Source organism: Pantherophis guttatus, chromosome 9, assembly GCF_059756535.1.
Source record: "Pantherophis guttatus breed Tessera chromosome 9, ASM5975653v1, whole genome shotgun sequence".
Taxonomy (NCBI): Eukaryota; Metazoa; Chordata; class Lepidosauria; order Squamata; family Colubridae; genus Pantherophis; species Pantherophis guttatus.
The window spans coordinates 5,751,811-5,769,920 of NC_142071.1; the positions used below are offsets into that span (position 1 = coordinate 5,751,811).

General features: G+C 42.0%; 1 protein-coding gene across 5 annotated transcripts in view; it reads right to left on the bottom strand.

The window, feature by feature from the left end:
• Nucleotides 1-2,281: 2,281 nt before the first annotated feature.
• Nucleotides 2,282-18,110, bottom strand: part of PIWIL2 (piwi like RNA-mediated gene silencing 2) — a 44,086-nt gene continuing 28,257 nt past the window's right edge. For all 5 annotated transcript variants that reach the window (XM_087875885.1, XM_087875884.1, XM_087875882.1 and 2 more), the window contains exons 17-24: nucleotides 16,672-16,860; nucleotides 14,407-14,508; nucleotides 13,449-13,568; nucleotides 11,141-11,229; nucleotides 8,458-8,563; nucleotides 6,936-7,189; nucleotides 3,409-3,516; nucleotides 2,282-2,735 (exon numbers count right to left, since the gene is read on the bottom strand). In XM_087875885.1, the coding sequence (XP_087732011.1) occupies nucleotides 2,579-2,735; nucleotides 3,409-3,516; nucleotides 6,936-7,189; nucleotides 8,458-8,563; nucleotides 11,141-11,229; nucleotides 13,449-13,568; nucleotides 14,407-14,508; nucleotides 16,672-16,860 (1,125 nt within the window). In that variant the 3' untranslated portion in view covers nucleotides 2,282-2,578. The remainder of the gene's footprint in view (nucleotides 2,736-3,408; nucleotides 3,517-6,935; nucleotides 7,190-8,457; nucleotides 8,564-11,140; nucleotides 11,230-13,448; nucleotides 13,569-14,406; nucleotides 14,509-16,671; nucleotides 16,861-18,110) is intronic.

Genomic DNA, 18,110 nt, shown 5'->3' on the forward strand with positions numbered 1-18,110 from the left:
GTTAAGATTCTGTGCAGTTGGGAGAACCCCCAAATCCCACTACCGGCTGCCCCCCCCTGCTCCTCCCCTCTCAGGAGTCCCCACGCGACCTATTTTGGATGCAGGTAAGTACAGGGTGCGCGCGGAGGCTCGGGGAGGGCAAAAAACAGGCATACCGGAAATTCAGGAAGGCCAGAAACAGGCCCATTTCCAGTCTCCAGAGCCTGGGGAGGCTGTTTTCGCCCTCCTGGAGGCTCAAGGAAAGCCTCTGGAGCCTGGGGAGGGCAAAACCCTGTAGTACAGTGGACTAAGCACTGTTACACCACTGCTTGCAATTACTGCAAGTTCAAATCTCACCAGGCTCAAGGTTGACTCAGCCTTCCATCCTTTCAAAGGTAGGTGAAATGAGGACCCAGATTGTGGGGGCAATAAACTGACTTTGTATAAATATACAAAAGTATGAAGGCTATTGCTTAACGCATTGTAAGCTGCCCTGAGTCTCCGGAAAAGGGCGGTATATAAATTAAAGCAAAAAAAAAAAAAAAAAAAGCCCCTCACCATGGTGCAGGAGGCCAACTAGGCCACGCCCACCATGGCCACGCCCACACAGCAACTGGGCAGAGAACCCCTTGCTAAAATATTTGAAGCCCACCCCTTCAGAGGTGGGGAACTACGCCCCTTTTATGACTGGTGGACTTCAGCTCCCAGAATTCCAGAGCCAGACACAATTAATCCCGGCAGCATTCCGGCTAAACCAACTGGCCCAAATCCTTTACAGGGTAGATAGATAGAAATGTATACCAAAAAGCAGCCCTGGAAACAGTGCAAGGAACATTTTTGAGACCAGTTCTTATTGCACCCAATGGAACCGCAAACACCTAATTAAGGCTTGAGACAGGAATGCCACAAAATCCAGGTAAGGGCTTGGAGGAGGAAGATAAAACTATTGGTTGAAAATCCAAATTCCTTCCAGTCGGATCGACCCTTTTGGTTTCAATCATTTCCCTTCTTTCTGGAAACAGTTCACAGAGCAGAAGTTGGCATTATATGAGCTTTCGGTTCCACGATATGACCACGCAAAGCAATTGCTGAAAGACAATAAGGCAGTGCTTCTTAACCTATGGGCCACGGACTCCTGGGGAGCCATGATGTTGTCACAGGGGGCTCTGCGAAGGCTTGAAAAAATGTTACGATTTAAATCTTGAGGGTCCGTGGCCACAAAATCTATTTAAAGAGGGGGCCCGTGGTGAAGAAAAGGTTGAGAACCACTGGAATAAAGGATGTGGAAATCTGGCAGAAAAGAGAACTTTTCAAAATCTGACTTTCCCCAAACTGAGGATGGCATTTTTCAAAGCCAGGCATAACATCTGCCCATCAGCACTGCTGCAAGATACTCCAAAAACCCATTAATTGAGCATACCGGCCAATGTGGCCACAAAGAGATCAAAATCCTGCAGCCCTCGGAAGGGCCGCGCGCTCCCTTTTCGCTGGAAGAGGGCTACCACAACAAACTAAAAACAAAACAAAAGGAGAAATGTTTCCCCTTTTGCATTTGAGCATGCAAGAAGGGATAGGAAAGGAGAAAGGGAAAGAAAAAGAAAAAGAAGAAAAGATGGGAAGAGAGCAAGGAAGGAAAAATAAGGAGAGAGGGGAAGGAAGAGGAAAGGAGAATGAAGAGGGAAGGAAAAAGAAGGGACGGGAAGGGAAGGGAAGGGAAGGGAAGAAGGAAGGAAGGAAGGAAGGAAGGAAGGAAGGAAGGAAGGAAGGAAGGAAGGAAGGAAGGAAGGAAGGAAGGAAGGAAGGAAGGAAGGAAGAGAGGGAGGGTTATAATGAGAGGCAGGAGGGGTCTGAGAGAAGTCCTGCCTTAGCACTTGGCCACCACAGATGCCCCCAACACGAGTGATGTTGAGCTGGCCATGCCCCCCCCCGAGGTCCCCCCCGAGATCAAATACAACCCTGATGCAGCCCACAATGAAATCAAATTTGACACCCTTGCTCTAAGGGATATTACGCCTGCATATAGTCTGCCCTTAGTAAGTAAATTTATGCTTTAAGTCACCCAGAGTCACTTCGAAGCAAGATGAGTGGTAAATAAATGTAATAAATAAAAATAAAATAAAAATTTCCAGGAAGACCAGACAATTTCTGTATGAACCATGCTCTACGAAATTTGTAACCCGTTATCACCTATGCAATAGCCAAGTTCTGTATTGCTGCAATGAAAATAAGGCAGAACTGGTTATGGAAATATTTTTTTTTTGTTTTATTTACCATTTTTAGATTTAACACATAATAGCTTATCTTGTTTATAAGATGGTATTTGTTTTACTGCATCGTGTGCCCTGCGACAGAGGTACGCTTGTACAAGGAATTAATGTACCGTTAGAGCAGACACATTTTTATCTTGTTGGTTTCACCTTTTCTATTTTACGATGGTGTTGTAATTTTTTTAAAAACTTTTTTTTTCTGGTCATTGACCAAATAAACATTATTATAAAACAGTCTCTCCAGTTGAAGGGGGTGGAGGGGAGAGTGGCCTGAAACTGGGAAGGGCTGGAAGAGCTGCAATTCTCAGTTCCTGTTCTCTCTTTGAAGGCAGCTACAGGAAGAAGAGTTTCTCACACAGCTCAATTGATGGTTCGTGATGGAGAATGTGCCCGGAGAGAAAAGCTAGCTTATGCGCGTATTTGCACGGGGCAGGCACTCGGATAGTTCCTGGCCAATTCCAGTAGAGGTGGCAAAGTTTGAAAGTCAGCCTATGAAAAAACAGGAATGCGAGAAGGAAATTCTGCATTAGAATGCCTGCTTCTATAACCTGGATCCATAATGTGTTTCTATGATGGGTTGACAAATCCCTAAACTCGCAATATATTCCAATCAATATCCGTTCTTAAATGCTGCAAGGGAAAAACTGATGGATTCCCCTTCATTTCTTGGATTTTACTTTACCCCTTTTGCAAAGGAAATTCCTCACACCATCCAGAAAGAAAATGATATATATAAACACCTTTGTCCTGCTACAAGCTTGAGAAGAAAAATATTAGCCAAGGAGCTGCATGGAGGCCCCGGGAAATTAGGCAACTAGCAGACAGTTTTGGGCCATCCCATCATCTTGCAAAGAAAGGCATAACGCAGCTGGAGGCTCCCCTCCCAGGCAATTTGCTTTTTAAACCAAGAAGTAAGAAAGTCATAATTTCTTTCATTCAAGTAGCTGTCCTGAATATGAAGCAAAGCTGTACACACAATGGTTTCTAAGAAAGTATTAAAAAACCCACGAAACAAAATCCTAACTTCCATAATTGCAATTCCAACATCCTTTTTGCTGTATTCAGCACTTCCTGCTTTGTTTATGTATTCATTAGACTCACATTCTGCCTCCTGTACAAATGAGAAAGCAAAATCTGAAACCGAGGATATCATAACACTCACCTCTGCATGTGATCAGGGGCGAGATTGGCTGTATTCCTTACACAGACGTAGTGAGTAGGGATGCCGCAACCTTGAGGCGAGTAGTGGGCTATCAAGTAAAAATCCACCCTAACAAGAAAGAACCAAAGGGAAAAAGAGCCGAGTTGAACCTCTATCAACTTCATCGTCAGCAAAGAAAAGAATTACCGTATTTTTCAGTCTGTAAGACACACTTCCTCCCGCCCCCCCCGTTGGGTGGAAATGTCTGAGCGTCTTATTAGCCCAACTCACCCACTGGCCCCCACCCTTCGGCCTCTGCCACCCAGCAATTTGCCTCCTTGCAGCAAACAGCCTGGTCAGTTTCAGCTCAGCTTGATTTAGCACGAGCAGCTGATTGGCAGTTGGATCGGCCTCCCGGAATACCGCTGATCAGCTGCTCCAGGCTGCAGGGATAGCCGCCATCCATCGCCGTCTCCACGCACTCCATTTTTGTCCCCTGCATGCTTCATTTTCATCCTCCGGGTGTCCCATTTTTGGCCTGTTCCAGGCGGCAGTGATTGCCACCGCCTATTGTCGCCAGTGGTGGCGGTGATCCCCACCTGGAATGGGCCACAAACAGGATGTGTGGAGGACGAAAATGGGGTGTGCGGAGGTGGCGACGATGGATGGCGACGGCGGCGATCCTCGCAGCCTGGAACAGCTGATTGGTGATATTCCGAGAGGCCGATCCAACTGCCAATCAGCTGCTTGTACTAAATCAGGCTGTGCTGAAACTGACCAGGCTGTTTGCTGCAAGGAGGCAGAGGCAGATTTTTTTTTTCTTGCTTTCCTCCTCAAAAGCTAGGTGCATCTTATGGTCCAGAGCGTCTTATAGTACAAAAAATACGGCAAGTCTTGATTTTTTATAACCTTCAAAATGGAGGCCTGGAGCAAAAGGGAATACCTATGATTGCTATTTAAATTGGCAAGCCAAGATATGGGAAACACCTCTGAACAATCCAGACAGGGATTCCAATAGTTTGGGATAATTTTAAATGCTGGGGCACAGCTTCCATTGTTGTACATGGGGTGGGGGTGGGGAGAAGGAACAATCATCACTCTACTGAGTACCAGCCATCAATTCTATACAACTCTGGGGAGACTTTCAGAGTACAAAACCCAAGAGAACCAACATGATGAGACCGGTCTCCAGGCAACACCCATGTAAGTATTGAAAGGCTAGTTCTTCCTGCTCACTACTCCACTCTTCCCCAGTTCTGCTACAGCTCTCACTACTGCTCTTCCACTACTACTCCTTATGAGTCCTACTGCTGGATAAGAGTAGCTTACTATTTGCCTTAGGCTGCTTCAGGCTTTATTTCCATCAAAGAACACAAAGTGACTTCCCTCTCACTGGAACATCCCCCCGCCTGCTTTTATTTTATGTTCAGCTTTTATTGCCACTAGTCATTCTATAGTTTATAGTTTACTTTATTGTCATTGCACATGGTACAACGAAATTAAATGCCGTCTTCGGTGTCCATTATAACTATAAAAATAAAAACACAAACATACACCCTTTACGTTCTATATAATTGAAATTGAAAACCCGATATTGCACTATGCCGTAGAATTCAATATGGTTACTGCTCTGGGGTAGAAGCTGTTTTTCAGCTTATTTGTCCTTGTTTTTATTGTCCTGTACCGTCTGCCAGATGGTAATAGTTCAAAAAAAAAAAAAAAAAGGGTGCCCAGGATGAGATGGATCTTTAAGAATGTTTTGAACTTTCTTAAGGCAGCGGGAGCTATAAAGCTCTTCTGTTGATTAGGGAGAGGTTTCAAAGGGACAGGGGCAACAGCAGCTCCAACAGTTCTCCCTCCCTCCTGCTCATGACAACTTGAAAGCTTTGCAAGTTGACACTCAATAGGTTCTGGCCATTTTGCAGGCAGCCTGCCCTATCACCTTGATAGATGACCGTCTCGGTTCGGGAGACATCCCACATGGGGATGTGTTTAGCGTACAGTATAAAAAAAGACTATAGATAAAACAAAGCTGGCAAAAGGACCGTGCCATGGCCGATTCTGATCACCAGGAAATAGGATATTTTTAGTTGAGGGGGAAACACCTAGAGATGCATCTAACAGAGTTGGAAGGGATCTTGGAGGTCTTCTAGTCCAACCCCCTACTCAAGCAGGAAACTCTATAGTACAGGAGTGTCAAACTCGATTTCATCAGGGTTGTGTTTGACCTCGGGGGGGGGGGCGTGGTCAGGGTGGGCATAGCCAGCTCAACCTCACTCATGTTGGGGGTACCTGCGGTGGCCCAAACACTCTGCCAATGAAAACGGGCTCCTGAGTTCCGTTTTCACCTGCAACCCTCTGCCAGTGAAAACAGAGCATGGGAAGGCTGCCCACAGCCCTTGTGAGTGTCAAGTTTCCGAAAGATGCCCTAATTAATTCATGAGCCATGATCCAAACTTCAAAGGAAATATAGTCATTTATTAGGAGCAACATTCAGGCAATACTGGGATGCTGTTAGAACTGATCCCACGTAGATTTATGTTCCCCTATGACCCTGTCTCTCCCCTCCTCTCTGGCCATGTCACAAATCACATTCTCCAATGAACCACTTTGGCTGGCTGTGAAACCTAACACCCTCCTTCTGATTGTGGTCAGGAAGAATGTATGGAATTCACTTCAGTTCTCCCTCCCTCCTGCTCATGGCAACTTGAAAGCTTTGCAAGTTGACAGTGAGCTCCGTTTTCACTGGCAGAGGCACATGGGGCTGGTCCTTCACTGTTTCCAGGGTAACCCTGAGGGCAGATCTAAGCACCCCACAGGCCGGATCTGGCCCCCGGATCTTGAGTTTGACACCCCTGCTATAGCATTTCAGACAAATGGTTGACCAATCTCTTCTTTAAAAACTCCAGGGTTTGCATTAACTGCAAATCAAGAGCCTTGATAGTACAGTGGTTTAGTGCACCCTGTTATTAACACAGCTGTCTGCAATTACTTGCTGGTTCGAATCTCTCCAAGGCTCAAGGTTGACTCAGTCTTCCATCCTTTCTAAGGTAGGTAAAATGAGGACCCAGATTGTGGGGGCAATAAGATGACTTTGTATAAAATATACAAAAGAATGAAGGCTATTGCTTAACGCACTGTAAGCCGCCCTGAATCTCCGGAGAAGGGCGGCATATAAATCAAATTTAAAAAAAATAAAATAAAAAATAAAAAGCTGTGTCTATAGGGCGGAAAATGTTTTTTTTTTTAATCATAGAGGAAAGGAGAAAATACAAAGACTTTAAACTCCCAATGTCTATGGAGATTCTCAGTGATCCAGGTCATGATTGTCCCAAAGGTGCTCTTTTTGTTTTTGTTTTTTCTACAGGCAACTGGGCTTTTTGGTTTTTTCTTTGAAGATGTTTCACTTCTCATCCAAGAACCTTTTTCAGCTCCAAAGCGCCTTTGGGTTTAAACTCCCCACTTCCCAGCAACGGTTTCCAGAAGTCACTCGGAGATCGGGGGGGGGTGGGGGAGGGGAGTGCTGGGTGAAAGCTTTTTTTACTCACCAGTCCTGAGAGGTGGCTGTATGGTCTAACACCGTCCCTGGAGGAGGAGATAAAAGTTGTTGACCGACTGAGGAATAGATGTTGGTGCTGATTTGTTTCTGAACCACAAACACCACGATTTTAGGGTTGTAATTATTAAAAGCTTCAAAGCATTTCTCCAGCTGTGGGATTTCGTAGCTTTCTACTATTTTCAGCTGGCCATCTGAAACGCCATCTCTATAAATCACTATCTTCTCCGGGAGATGATGGTTGACCTTCGAGAGAACAAACATTCAACAATCAGAAAGAGCTAATATCAGCTCATATCTAGATTTGATCCAGGAAATTACAACGGTTTCTTGCTCAAAGTGAAACCGGTTCCCTCTTTTCTTCTGCCTGATTTGTTTCCACCCGTTGCTTCTTGTCCTGCCTTCAGGTGCTTTGGAGAATAGCTTGACTGCCTCTTCTTTGGGGCAGCCCCTGAGATATTGGAACATTGCTATCATGTCTCCCCTGGTCCTTCTTTTCATTAAACTAAACATACTCAATTCCAGCAACCGTTCTTCATATGTTTTAGCCTTATTTATGACCTTTGCTATATCCCGGGTTCATGTGATCCCCTTTCGCGAATTTCTAACCAAGCAAAGATTCACTTAACAACTAAATTACTAATTTATCAACAACAATGATTCGCTTAACAACTGTTGTGACCTAGGCTTACTGAGTCATTCATTACAATACACAATTAGTCCCCCAAAAAACTATTTTACTGTAACAGCTGAGAATTACGTTCATTCCCAGCTGAGCACCAATTAGTTGCAAAAAAAAGTCCTTTGGAAGAAGTCCTTCGGGATTATCACCAATCTTTATCTTTTTTGACATATTGCCAAAGGCCTTATTTGGCAAAACCCCACGAAGTTCAGAAACAAACAAGAGATGCCGACTGGAAATAGAGTTAGCAACGTTGCTTTCCTACAAAAGGCCCAACTGCCTTTGTTTTTCTTTTAAGCCTTATGGGAGGGGTCAATCATCTCCTGGCCTTACTCCCAAGTCGTCCCTTTTGCTTTAGCTGTTCTTGCCTTCTGGCAGCTCTGCGCATGCGTGCACTAGGAACAGATTCCTCCTGTTCCTCTGCCTCTCTGCTGTCCGACTCTGTGGGCTCCAGAGTCCGCACATCATTCCCAGATGGCCCTGGCTCCATCTCTGCCTCCGATGCAGAGCCCTCGTCCGGGCCTTCCCCTGACTCCAGGACTGGCCCATGTTCCTCCCCAGCCTCCTCAATGTCTGACTCTGCTGCCAGCTCCGCAGGCTGCTGGCGAACCACAACAACAACTGTCACAAGGAAAGTCGTAAAATAGGGGCAAAATTTACATAACAAATGTCTCACTTAACAGAAATTCTGGGCTCAATTATGGTCATAAGTTGAGGACTACTTGTAAAGACAGCACAATGAAACAAACATACCTTCCCCCCAAAATATGCAAAACTGTTAATCTTCTCTATAAATTCCAGAGAACTGGAAAATAATAAGTTCATTTCTCACCTCGTGGAATTTCTGCAAAGCAGCTACTAAACAGACCTTTAGGCTATCTATTATTTCTTGATGAGGCGTCTGGAATACCACCCTGGAATACCATCGTGTCACAATTCTGGTGGCAGAAAAGGAAATGATATTAATCATGTTAATTCAAAGCATAAAGCCTCACAATTCAACATTAGGCCACATTTTTATTTTTGGAAACCGTTAACTTTTCAGAGCCATCATAGCCTTGGAATCTTTTTAACACCATAACACTTAAATAATAATTTGCTTCAATCTGGAGGGATAGAGAAGGTTTTTTAAAAAAAAAAAATGCTGCGAAAGGAATCCAAGCAATTCTATTTGGGTGAGAAAGAAAATAATGGAAAAGCTAGAAAAAAGTTTGAATATTTCTGCCGCTCATTTTAAAATTAGGCAAAAGTCTCCCTTACCCCCTTCATCCAATATGATCCTCAGTCCCTTTCTGCTTATTGATTATGCATCATCAAGTCCATATATACCTGCCTTCCACTGAGGACCTGTCTACTGCACAAGTCAAAGAGGGCTGTGAAAATATCTACAGACCCCTCATATCTTGGACATAAATTGTTTCAACTTCTACCCTCAAAACGACACTATAGGGCACTGCACACTAGAACAACTAGACACAAGGACAGTTTTTTCCCTGAATGCCATCCCTCTTTTAAACAACTACTTCCCACAACACTGTTGAACTATTTACTAGGACTGTATTACTATTATTCTTCTCATCCTTCCTACTCCCTATCTCCTTTTCTACTTATGACTATAACTTTGTTGCTTGTATCTTTACAATTTGTATTGTTTTATTTAGTGACCTAGTATGATTTGATTGCTTATTTAGTATCCTATGACTATCACTAAGTGTTGTATCTCATGATTCTTGACGAATGTATTTTTTTTATGTACACCGAGAGCTTGTGCACCGAAGACAAATTCCTTGCGTGTCCAATCACAGTTGGCCAATAAAGAATTCTATTCTATATAGATCTTTTCCATGAGCTTCTGTCTTGCAGGTTTCCCAACGGTGCCCTCATCACCAGAGTAACCGAGTCCATCCATCTTGCTGTTGGTCGTCCTCTTCTTGTTTTCCCTTCCAACTTTCCCAGCACCAGAGCCTTTTGCAGAGCTCTGGATCTTCACATCATGTGTCCACAGTAGGATAATTTGAGCTTGGTCGTTTGTGCCTTGAGTAAGAACTCTCTTGACTCCACCAATTTGTTTGATGGTCCCTCGGTTTGTTTTCTTTGCTGTCCATGATATTCTCAGGAGTTTTTCCCCAACATTAAAGTTCAAAAGCACCAAAATGGCTCCTATCTTGCTTCTTTAAAATCCAACTTTCACTTTCATAATGTCATAGGGAATATCATGGCTTGCATGACTCTGATCGTTATAGGTATAGAGGCATCGTGGCATCTTTCCCAGGGCTGCCTTAACTGCTCCACTAAATGCTGTACATTTCTTGACTGCTTGTTCCTTTACTGTTGGTGGTTGGGCCTTACAGGCAGAAACTATCCATTATTTCAGTATCTTCATTGTCAGTTCTACCTGTCATTATCGATCTTCTTTAAATTGGTGGTCTTCTAATTTAATGTTAGGCCCCAATTTTTACTGTGTTCTTTGTCTTTTAGTACTTCTGTAGGTCCTTTGCATTTTCCACCCGGCCTCTTTATTTCCTCCGTAGGAAAACAAAAGGAAGGAAGGAAAATTCTCCCCAACCCCGTGCAGTCAGTGGCTCCTGGGAAATGATCAGGATTAAGACCTTCTGTAACTGGTTCCATATCCAAGAAAAGAGAGAGAAGACGGAGGACTCTCTTTATGAAGTCAAGTGTCAGGCCTGGAAGCCATCTTTTACATTGGGCCTTCAGGCCTGCCACATTTTCTACTGTGGGAAAATGGATGGGGGAATTGTATGGAGTATGGGAGATATATAGTCAAAATAACATTCCTTTCTCAAAGAGTCAAGGACATCTTGCCCTGGCACCTGGAGTCGGATGTCTGAGAGGCATCTCCAGTTGGGATGGTGCTTTGATTGGACCATGTGATGGACATGTGGGTGTTGGGCAGGGACTTGAACTTTCACTTGGTTGGGGAAAACCTGGAAACTTTCAGATTCGGGTTTTCCCAGAGGTGCCAATATGACATCTCTGATAAAATGGATCTTTGAGGAATCTCGAGCCTCGGAGTCTTTTTTCGTTGGGGGTGTTACTTGGAACCCTGACAGTCAGCTGATGAGCAGATGGTGGAACACTAGGGAGAAGGGTGGAGAAGAAGGCTGAGCAGGTGAATCTGTCAATTAAGCTTAGCTCAGAAATAAGCCAAGCTGCTTCCTAACTTTTGACAGGAAGGATATTGTTTTCAAATAATAATAATAAAAAAAACGGAATATATAAATCATCACATTTTTTCTTCAAGACTAGAAATATCAAATACTTGGAAATCAGCCTTCAGAGCTGAAGAAGCTTCTTGGATGAGAAGCAAAACATCTTCACAAAAAAAAAAAAAAAAAAACCAGAAAGTCCAGTTGCCTCTTGAAAAAAAACCTTTCGGACAACCACGATCTGGATGGCTGAGAATCTCCACAGCTATTCAGCCATTCTATGTGAACTTAAGCAAGGGCCCATAGATCTAAATGTCAAAAAGTTTTTTAAAAAAGGGGGACACTTACGGATTGATACTTGCCACAAAGCCCACCACTGAGCGCTTTCCTCTGCTGGGATCATGATACACGTCTATGCCAATCACCATTAGCTGTTTCTGGAAGGAAGGACAAGGTATTATATTCTCCATTTGTTTTATTTATACCTGCATTTTTTTTAAATAAACAACTCGAGGCAGTGGACGTACCTCATTCTCCTTCTTTCTACTTTCCCCACAACAACAACAACCCTGTGAAGTAAGTTGGACTGAGACAAGGAGACCTGTCTAAAGTCACCCCGCTGGCTTTTGTGTCTAAGGTAGAACTAGAACTCACGAGTCTCTAAGCCTGGTTTTTTAACCATTGAACATAAGGGTGCTTTTTCAAAAGGCAACTGGACTTTGGGGGTTTTTTCCCCCCCTTCAAAACATTTCGCTTCTCATCCAAGAAGATCCTTCAGTTCTTGGATGAGAAGTGAAACATTTTCAAGGGGAAAAAAAACACACCAAAATCCAACTGCCGCTTGAAAAATGGTTGGCTTTGGGCCAACCATGGCCTGGATGATAGCTCCCTCTTGTGCATCCAATTTGAGAATACAGGAGGGAAATCAGTAAGCAAGCAAGCTGGCATGTCATTTCAAACCTTAATAGAGGCTTGCAAAATAGCAATTTCTCTCCTGCTGCGCTACTTTTGGGGCCGCTGATCTCTGCACAGTACTGAGCACTTGCCTTTATAGCATGGGAGTTTCCCCGTGGCTCAGCCGTAGTTCAAATTAATCTTTGACTCCTGGTGATTACAATAAGAGTGCACCTTCCCTTTGTTATCACCTTTCATAAAAGGACCATGACAAGATATTTTCATCCTAACCTTTCACAGCTGACATTTTTGGTATGACGCGATAAATAACTTCCTCTCTACTCAAATACATCAATGTGTTATCCATTTTCTTAAGCATAAGCACTTCCGGCAGTAACATTTCTACTTTTAACATTCCAAGAGAAAGCTCTCTTCTGTAATAGCAATAACACTTAAGACTTATATATCGCTTCACAGTGCTTTACGGCCCTGTCTAAGTGGTTTATAGAGTCAGCGTATTGCCCCAAACAATCTGGATGCCAAGAGTCGGTTATATGTTCCAATTAATAGATCCATAGAAAGCAAAACTGCCGAGGCAGGCAAATTCCTCAAAGGATAGCTTTATTGGAAATATCATATTGGCACATATCTGGTAAAAACCGACTCTAAAGGTTCCCACAGTTTTCACCTAGTTAAAAGAGAAAGTTTTTCCCAAACCCAAAACAAGCAGTCACATGGTCCAATCAAGACGCTGTCTGGTCGTCTGGAGACATCTCTCCTCCTGCCACGGTCCTTGGTTAGAATGACCTTGGTTCTCAAGAGAAAGTATTTTGTTTTGGCTACACAAACCCCTCTATCTCTAATCCCCGCTCCCTGTCCCTCAGCTCCAGTGCGGCAACACTGAAGCTCCAATATGGCTCCGGTTGGGTCAACTTCAGGATTGACACTGGGCCCTCCTTTTAAGGCTGAGCTGATGAGAATCGAACTGCTGGCAGTGGCAGAGTTAGCCTGCATTACGGCATTCTAACCCCTGCACCACCACTGCGTAACCCAGAAAAGATTCCCAGTTCCAATTTTTCATCATGTTCTTATACTGTCCGCTGTATTAGAAGGGGCAATCCAAGCCATCCCCTGTTTTGTGCAGAAGTTGGAATCTTAAGAATCTTTTCTATAACCTGGTTTAATCCACAGACACCGTATTTCTACTCTACAGAAAAGGGATGATGATTCTGATCATTTGGAAAGAAAAAGGTTGTAGAACTGGCTAATGGATTATGGGCTTCTGGCTGATGCTCACATCAGAAATGTGGCAATTGTTGCCATTGGTGTTCACTCTTGATGTGTAAGTAATTGTTCTTAAAATACTACCAGGAGTGGTGGATGCTAGGATTAAGGCTGATATTAATGTGTTTTAAACGTTATCAGCTGAATTATTTGGTGGGATGCTTTGTACATCTTCACTTGTCTCTTTTTGAAACAGCATCTTATCCAAGCAAACTGTAAGAGGACAGAAATGACCCTGACTGTTGTTCTCCACCTGAGATTATAACGTATTATTTTCAAGGCTCTCAACCTCCAGTAGGTCCTAATTAAGTGAAGGGGGCTGTCTAGAGAAGTGAAAGGAACTGAAAAAGATGAATATTAATGGTGCCACTTAAAGAACACGAGTATTCATACATAAAATAGGCAACGTTATTTTAGAGAATTATTATTTTTACTGAATTAAGCTTCACTGAAGAGAAATAATGTCAGTATTGCTTACCAATGGAATGTCCACACCCCACAGCTCTCCACCTAGCTTGCAATTAATTTGCAACAGAATCTTCTGTGCTATACTTCTAAGTTTAGCATATTGTGTTGAAATGGTTCGGACATTAATAACCTGTAGCAATTAATGATTAGAATTAGTAAATGCCCGGGCAAGAAACAAATGTTTCTCTTTCAACAATTCTCAGTTTGATTATTGCATAACCTATGTTTTAAACCATTCCACTTCGAGCTTAATTTCATCATACCCTACTGCTTTCCTGACTTTATCAGAAGGGTTCTAACTTCAAAATAGCCCCCTTTTGAACTTGAAACACTTCCACTAAAATCAGAAGGGGATTGAAATATTTCTTATGGAGTTAGAAATAGCCCTTTCAGAAGTCAAAATGGTTGAAATTCCATATTTTCCACATCTAATTCTAAGCTGTGAGTTTTAATATATTTACAAGGCAATAAGAGGTTATTATTGCTTAAAGTAAACACTGTTTTGTTTCCCCCTCACAAAAAAATAAGCCTCTATTCCACAAAAAACATTTTACATATTTCCCAAAATAACACCCTAAAATTATTAACAATATAGGGTTTGACTAAGTTTCCTCCATATTTCTACATTCTAAAAAAAAATCTGATTTTAAAGATCCATTTATTAAACTATTGAATTCGCAATTCGCAATTAAAAGCTAAATATTGTTGACATTCGTTACTAAACATTGACTAATATCTGAACATCATAAACTCTAAATCACTAGAACACAAAACTGTTCAAAGCTCATATACGAACTATGTATATATAAACAGTATAAACTGTTTCCTGTTACACCTAATGTTGGGCCTCAAAGACACATCAGAAGCTCTTCATAAAAACACAGGTGAGCAAACAAGTAATATCACTATCAACAACCCCCATTCAAGCATTTTTACAGGCTCAAGGAACAGGCAACTATTCAACGTACCTGAGAAGGAACCGGGTTCTGTACATTGCACAGCCTTTTAATGGCCCTGTACAAATCATCTTTATTTCCTGTGATAATACAAACGACTAATTGTATTGATCCCTTAATAAAGAGAAAGGATAGTAAGTAACCAGCTTGCAATAAGATCATTAAATATCAGTATACCACTATGGGTTAGGTGTATTGCGAGGTAGAACCAATGTCATTTATTAATTTACATCCTGCTTTTATTTTATGCAACTCAACACAGTGTAACTAATGCTTCCTTCTTGCAATTTCCCCACAACAAGAACTCTACTAAGTGGGTTGGGTTAAGAGCCCAGTCTCCCTACCCAGAGTCTCAAAATCTCCCGATTTCTAGACTAGCACCTTAACCACTATACTAAATTGGCTCTTTGGCATTACTTAATGATCATAAAAATATTTCAAACCTGAATAGCAATAGCACTTAGACTTATATAACTCTTCATAGTGCTTTTATAGCCCTCTCTAAGCGGTTTAGAGTCAGCATATTGCCCCCAACTATCTGGGTCCTCATTTTATTATTATTTTATTTTATTAATCATATTTCTATGCCGCCCACTCTCCGAGGACTCTTGGCGGCTTACAACAATCGACAGTATACTAAATAGCATATTGCCCCCAACAATCTGGGTCCTCATTTTACCCACCTCGGAAGGATGGAAGGCTGAGTCAACCTTGAGCCGGTGAGATTTGATCCGCTGATCTGCTGAACTAGCAGTCAGCTGAAGTAGCTGCAGTACAGCACTCTAACCACTGCGCCACCTCGGCTCTTGCCATGAGCTCTGGCTCATGCCAAACAGTGGTACCTTGGTACTCAACTGCTTTGAAACTAATCAAATTTGATACTCTTAACACATTGTGACACGAAAAATTCATCCCAGTACTCAACACGCAAGCTAGATGTCAGCTTTGGAAGCCATATTAGGCCGGAAGCTTCTATGCTGCCACCTTTTCATGTGTGGGAAAGTAGGAGAGGGGATTTAGTAGAGGGGTTGTCTGTAGACATAATAGCATTCTTCCTGTCGGTCAAGGTCAGGGTGATCCTGCATCTGGAGAAGGAGTGGTCGGAGTGCTGTCTCGAGATGGGACGGCAGTTGATTGGAGCATGTGATCGACTGAAGAGTGAGGGGATGTTTTTCTGGGGGTTTTGATTTACTGCGGGAAAACCCGGACCTCTCAGATTCGGGTTTTTCCAGATATGCCAGTTTACCTATTCTAGTAAATAGAATTTTGAAAAACGCTTGCTTCAGAGTTTTTACTTGGAGTTGGAGGGGTTTCTGGAACGCTGACACTAGAACTTGTTGGTGTTGACTGCCTTATGACTAGCTACATTATTTCTTAAGGGAAAAATCTGTTTGCTACTCATCGTTTTTGTTACTTATCGCACCTCCCGGAAACAATTAGTGATGAGTACCAAGGTACCACTGTATATGTTTGTTCATATTTCAACAAAATATGAATCCATTAGAAGGCAAACTATTGAGGCTCAGTAGCTTCTTTCCAAGGAAGTTTTACTAAGATCAGACTCCAGATGTTTGCTCTATCCATCCCAACTGTACACTCCTCTTCCTTCTCCCTTTCTGTCTTAATATTCCGTATCTTAATATTATATTGACTGTTTCCCTCGGACTGTCATTAAGTGTTGTACCTTATGATTCTTGACGAATGTATCTTATCTTTTATGTACACCGAGAGCTTATGCACCAAAGACAAATTCCTTGTGTGTCCAATCATGCTTGGCCAATAAAGAATTCTATTCTATTGTATTCTATTCTATTCTATTCTATTCTATTCTATTCTATTCTATTTTCTATTCTTTCCCATCTTCTCTTCTCTTCTCTCTTCTCTTCCATTATTCTATTCTATTCTATTCTATTTCTACTCTACTCTATCTCAGTATACTTTATCTGAAAGCAAGAATGTATCTTTTCTTTTATGTACACCGAGAGCGTATGCACCAAAGACAAATTCCTTGTGTGTCCAATCACACTTGGCCAATAAAAAATTCTATTCTATTCTATTCTATTCTATTCTATTCTATTCTATTCTATTCTATTCTATTCTTTCCCATCTTCTCTTCTCTTTTCTCTTCTCTTCCATTATTCTCTTCTCTTCTCTATTTCTACTCTACTCTACTCTATCTCAGTATACTTTATCTGAAAGCAAGATCAATAAAAGCTGCAAGGGGGGGAATCAAACAAGAAACCACCATCATAAAATCACAAACCCATAAACTCACACCTCACTACTTAGCAATGATTTGATAGCTCTGGCATAAGTTTCTATTCGGTCATCTTTCAATTCTTTCCAAATAGGTGCAGCTAATGGGATTTCAAGTGCTCCTGAGATTTTTTGTAGCACGCTGACTAGCTCATGTGCTGGCTCCATCATCCGCTTCGGGTAAAAGAGTGCCCAGAAATGAATTGGAACCTAAGAAATAGAAGAAAAGTCAACATATACTTTTGACACTTGAAATAGACACCTGCTAAAAAGTATGACTTTCCAGGGATTTTGAGGATAATAATGTATTTTTTATTACAGAGAGTCCTTGACTTACAACCGTTTGTTGAATGACCAAAGTTGCAATCGTACTAAAAAAAGTGATGTATCTTTTACTCTGATGACTGTCCCAGAAACCCCATGGCCATGTGATCGAAATTCAGGGTCTTGGCAACTTATAATGGTTGTAGTGTTCCAGGGTAACATGATAACCATTTGTGACCTTTGCAGCCAGCTTCTGACAAGCAAAGACAATTGAAGCTGGATTTGCTTAAAGTTACCCAATGAAGTATTTTTTTTTTAAATTTGATTTATATTTATGTATTACCTAGCATGGTGATAATTTTTGTATATCTTGTTTCACTTTTCTTCTTTATAACTGCTATTCTAATAGGAAATCCTTCATAAAAGTTATTACATTACATTCTTGATTAAATTATCTTTCCACTGATATATAATTTTAAGGTACTACTCAAAAAAAAAAAAAAGTGGTGTTATTAGCTAGTTTTAGAAAATACACTTTTCCCAAAAGGTTTTCACAATTTTGGCCACTGCTGTACCTATTCAAGATTCAAACCTCCTTCTGAGTTCAGAGATCTTCTGGACCAATTTGTTGTTCTGTTTCTGTCTTCAGTGTCTTTACAGATGTTGCTGCAATACTGCTCTTTTTCTTTTACCAGCTTTCTAAAATGCTTTGTTCTTCCCCCCCCCCCCTATTTTTTCCCTTTGGTTATGGCTTCTCTTGACAATTTCCCGTTGGTTCTGACATTCACTGTCCTTTCTTCTGTTTCGGTGAGTAGATGTTCAAGAAACACTGCAGACAGTGTTGTGGCTCCGTTACCTGAACCTGTGTCGGGTGCAGTTATAACCAGTGGTGGGTAAAAATTTGTAGTAGTTCCGAGAACCGGTAATAACATTGGCTGGCCACGCCCCTGAACCGGTCCCCGGCTCGGTTGCCGCTTGCTTACCCCACCTCATCAGAGGCTTTTTATTTTTTTTTACTTTTAAAAGCATTTTTTCTACAACTTCTTCGGCCGAAAAAATGCTTTTAAAAGTAAAAAAAAAAAAAAAAAAGCCTCTGACGATCGCAGCTCAGCTGGGATTGTCAGAGGCTTTTCAAAGCATTGTTTTCTGCAACATCTTTGGCCGAAGCGGTGGTAAAAAAGAATGCTTTGAAAAGC